At 35.5% G+C, this 4,333-nt stretch overlaps 1 protein-coding gene across 1 annotated transcript in view; it reads right to left on the bottom strand.

The window, feature by feature from the left end:
• LOC107573271 (stonustoxin subunit beta-like) overlaps window positions 1–2,770 on the bottom strand; it is a gene marked incomplete at its 5' end in the record, with an annotated part of 4,816 nt that extends 2,046 nt beyond the window's left edge. The window contains 3 exons of the mRNA XM_016259699.1: window positions 1,667–1,713; window positions 2,318–2,488; window positions 2,597–2,770. Coding sequence (XP_016115185.1) covers window positions 1,667–1,713; window positions 2,318–2,488; window positions 2,597–2,770 — 392 coding nt within the window. The remainder of the gene's footprint in view (window positions 1–1,666; window positions 1,714–2,317; window positions 2,489–2,596) is intronic.
• Between the last annotated feature and the right edge of the window lie 1,563 nt (window positions 2,771–4,333).

Genomic DNA, 4,333 nt, shown 5'->3' with positions numbered 1-4,333 from the left:
GGGGGGGGGGGGGGGGGGGGGGGTGAATAAAGGCGTCCTGTAGCAAATCAATGCGTTTTTGTAAGAAAGTTATTATTATTTAAAACGGTATAAATTGTTTTGTGTAACTTCTGCTAATTGGTGTACATGTATTCACAAGAGACTGCCTTTCCAGCGGATGACGTAGGCGCAGCGCATGCAGGTGTGAGTCTCGTGAAAACCAACCTTTGTTTACAGGAGCAAAGGAAGCTAAGTTTCCATACTTTAGCAAAGTAAAACCAGTCTCCTCTTGGTTTATATCAAAATCCTCACAAATTCTCCTTTTGTGCTTCTAATTTGTGACCGGTGTTTTGTTCTCTCTCCGTTGTGCTTCCACGTTCGTCACTAATCACAGCCGCGTGTGCGACGCACACGTCCTGCATCATCAGCTGGAATGGCTTTCGCCTATTAGGGCTGTCAAAATGACTGAAAAACTAAACTCAAATTTTCTACTTAAATATTACCAAAATTCGCATTATATTCGAATTTAAAAGGCATAATTTCAGTTAGGGAGAAAAAAGCTTTTGGCTTCTCTCTCGAGGCCACAAGAGGGCGCATCGAGCAAAATATTATGCACATTTCTTCAAAGCGTAATAAAATAACACGACTATCTTTGAAAAAAGTGCATAATGTTTATAAACCATATATAATTAATAAAGTTGCTTAAACAATTAGAAAAAAAAACAGCACCATGCATGTATGTGTAGTTTAATACAAAGGACCGAAAACCAGTCACAAAAAGTAGGCTACTTTCTTAATTTAAAAACATGAGATGCAGTGGGATGGGGAAAAACTGCCATAACGTCTTTAGACATGTTTTTTAAAAGTTGAACTTGCATTAATTTTACATGGCTTTCTAAACATGCCGCTCTCTTGTGCGAGACGCGAGTGCAACGCTGATAGATGTCCCTCTAGAAAATGTGATAAATATGCGTTCTGTGTGAACGGCTTGGTTTCAGTTTCGCTGTAAACAACATTTCTTCAAAGCGTAATAAAATAACACGACTATCTTTGAAAAAAGTGCATAATGTTTATAAACCATATATAATTAATAAAGTTGCTTAAACAATTAGAAAAAAAAACAGCACCATGCATGTATGTGTAGTTTAATACAAAGGACCGAAAACCAATCACAAAAAGTAGGCTACTTTCTTAATTTAAAAACATGAGATGCAGTGGGATGTGGAAAAACTGCCATAACGTCTTTAGACATGTTTTTTAAAAGTTGAACTTGCATTAATTTTACATGGCTTTCTAAACATGCCGCTCTCTTGTGCGAGACGCGAGTGCAACGCTGATAGATGTCCCTCTAGAAAATGTGATAAATATGCGTTCTGTGTGAACGGCTTGGTTTCAGTTTTGACGTAAACAACATCTCCACATTAATGCTCTTGTTTTCCGCAATATATTGAATGAACAATGTAGCAGCGCAGCATGCTCATCTGAAAGAAGAAAGTCATATACACCTAGGATGGCTTGAGGGTGAGTGAATCATGGGCTAATTTTCATTTTTTGGGAGAACTAACCCTTTAATGTTTTTAAGGAACTGAACAAAATCTATTTCAGGGCATGTCAAAACTTCTCCAGGGCCCCCAAAACCCTCAGATCCCAGAGGGATAAAATTAGTAATTTAATGGACTTGACCTACATTTTCGTAGTCCTGGTGTGATCCTGTAATGTCCTCCATGGTCAATACTAGAAAGACACACAATAGACAGTAAATGTTTAATTTAATTGCTTACAGAAACAGCTGAACTTCTAATCTTATTCTGACAGTTCATATGTAGTTTGACATGATAACTTTTTGACATCCAATTTTTTTTTCTTAAAGGTGAAGTATGTGGAAATATTCTATTAGTAGAACCAAGTACAAAAGAAATTTAAATAATTTGAATTTGACTCTAAACTATTATGTGTTTTAATATTAGTGTGTTTTCTTTTTGAATTGTTTTGCTTGCATAATCATATTTAAATAATACATCAGCTGAAATTAAATATTGTGCATGACAGACATCACTATACTAACAGAAATGTCACCGATTATAACAAACCAACCCCAACTTTGTTTTACACAGCGCGCTGGAATACTTGATTCTGATTGGCCAGTCGCGACATTCCAAAGTCAGTTATATGACACTTCAAAACTAATAATGCACGGTCAGAAAGTGAGGACTGGCTAAAATATCTTAACTTTACACTCTTAGTAAAACAACAACTCAAACCAGTTCTCACATAGATAGATGTACATGTACACACACACACAGGACAGTATGTCAGTATTAGTGCTGTGTGTTCATACTTGAGTATCTTCAGTGCATAGTCTGGATCATTTTGATAAGAGCGCAGCTGAAATGCCGAGTGTTCTTGGTGATTGTAGCTCAGGTCCAGCTCTCTAAGGTGTGACGGGTTTGAACTCATAGCTGAAGCCAAATAACAACATCCCTCATCTGTCACCATACAGCCTGATAACCTAAAAAAAAGAGAGACTAACACTAGCATCATGATCTTGTTGAGGATTTTAAGTAACTGATAAAACTGGTCAACGTCTGTAGTACTCTACAGTTTTACACTCACAAACCTCAGTATCTCTAGTTGACAGTTTGGGTTCTTGAGCGCATCAGAGATCAGCTTCACTCCTGAATCCTGCAGATCATTGTTACTCACATCCAGCTCTCTCAGAAGAGACTTTGGGGATTGAAGAGCTGAAGCGATGACTTTACAGGATCCATCATTGAGATTACAACCAGAAAGACTGTAATGCAGGAAAGAGAAAAAACACTTGTATATGACAGCTAGATTTGAATTCTATGGCTTTACGTATTGTGACATATTGAAAATTCACGTGGCTCTTAGCAGATCCCAAAATGGGTAACAACCTCAGGTGAACAACACATGATTAGATAAGATTAGATTTAACTGTATTGTCATTGTGCAGAGTACAAGTACAGAGCCAATGAAATGCAGTTAGCATCTAACCAGAAGTGCAAATAACAAAGTATATGGGCCATTCTACAGAATTTGTACAAACGGCTGTCCCACAACCAAAAAACACATTTAAAAAGCATTTAAGTATTCAAATCTTAGATGTTTATTAAGATCCTTCTATTATCTATTGAAACCCACAATAATATTTAAAATATTACTAAGCTTAATTTATTTAAAATAATCATTTATTGGGTACTTTCAATTGGGAGATGGCTGTCCCGAAATCCTAACCCCTAAATTTCAACTTATGAAAATTATATTGAAGTAATGTTTGTATTTTTTCCATTGTTGTTTTTAAAAGAATCTTTTTTTATTCTTTTGAAAAGTGAAACTTTTTAAAACTTTGAAAATTATGAAACTTTATGTAAAAAAAAAACGTGTCATGCATTTTTCATGTCACTACCGAAACAGTGTATGTTTTAGTCTATCGGCTGATAGTCTGAATTTCTAAAAGTCTGATTTTAATTAAACCCATATATTTATGATCAGGAAATATTCCTGTGTCCCCCTCTCTTATCACTACAAGGTGCGATTAGATAGGTCCTCTCATTTTGAGGTAAATGTGTTCAAAAGTCTGAAAAATCGGTGTAACTTTAAGGAACGTCACTACCGAACACCTTTTTTCTGCAATTAAGCACACTTTTTTGGGAGTTATTCCATAACATTTAGTTTTTATATGTGTACCACTGTTCAGAACTGTGCTAGCTAACCATGTGCTGATTAGCATCTTTGAGCTAAGGTCAAAATGATCTAAAATTGTCACTACCCCAACATTTGGTGGAGTTTCGGTAAGTCTAAAACATTCATCAGTTTCATTAGTGACAAAAGGGAGCACATAATCCTCATAATTGGGGGAAGTAAACAATTTTAGTACAGTTATGCAAGTTTTGTATTTTAGTATGTTTTAGTACAACCCCAATTCCAGAGAAGTTGGGACATTTGGAAAATACAATAAAATCAAAAATATGTGATTTGTTCATTCTCTTTAACTTTTATTTAATTGACAAAAGTACAAAGAAAAGATTTACAAAGTTTTCACTGACCAACGTAAATGTATTTTGTAAATATGAACAAATTTTGATTTTGATGGCTGCAACACACTCCAAAAAAGTTGGGACAGAGGCATGTTTAACACTGTGTCACATCAGCTGTCTCTTTAATTACAATTTTTAATTGTTTGGGAATTAGGGATACTAATTGTTAAAGTTCTGCAAGCAAAAGTTTTGTCCAATCTGGCTTGATACAAGACTTCAGAAGCTCAGCATTCTGTGATTGTTGTTGTCTGATTCTCCTTTTCATGATGGGTCATACATTTTCAATAGGAGACAGA

The sequence above is a fragment of the Sinocyclocheilus grahami genome, unplaced genomic scaffold (assembly GCF_001515645.1).
Source record: "Sinocyclocheilus grahami isolate Dianchi unplaced genomic scaffold, SAMN03320097.WGS_v1.1 scaffold1909.1, whole genome shotgun sequence".
NCBI lineage: Eukaryota > Metazoa > Chordata > Actinopteri > Cypriniformes > Cyprinidae > Sinocyclocheilus > Sinocyclocheilus grahami.
This window is presented reverse-complemented; position numbering and strand designations above follow the sequence as displayed.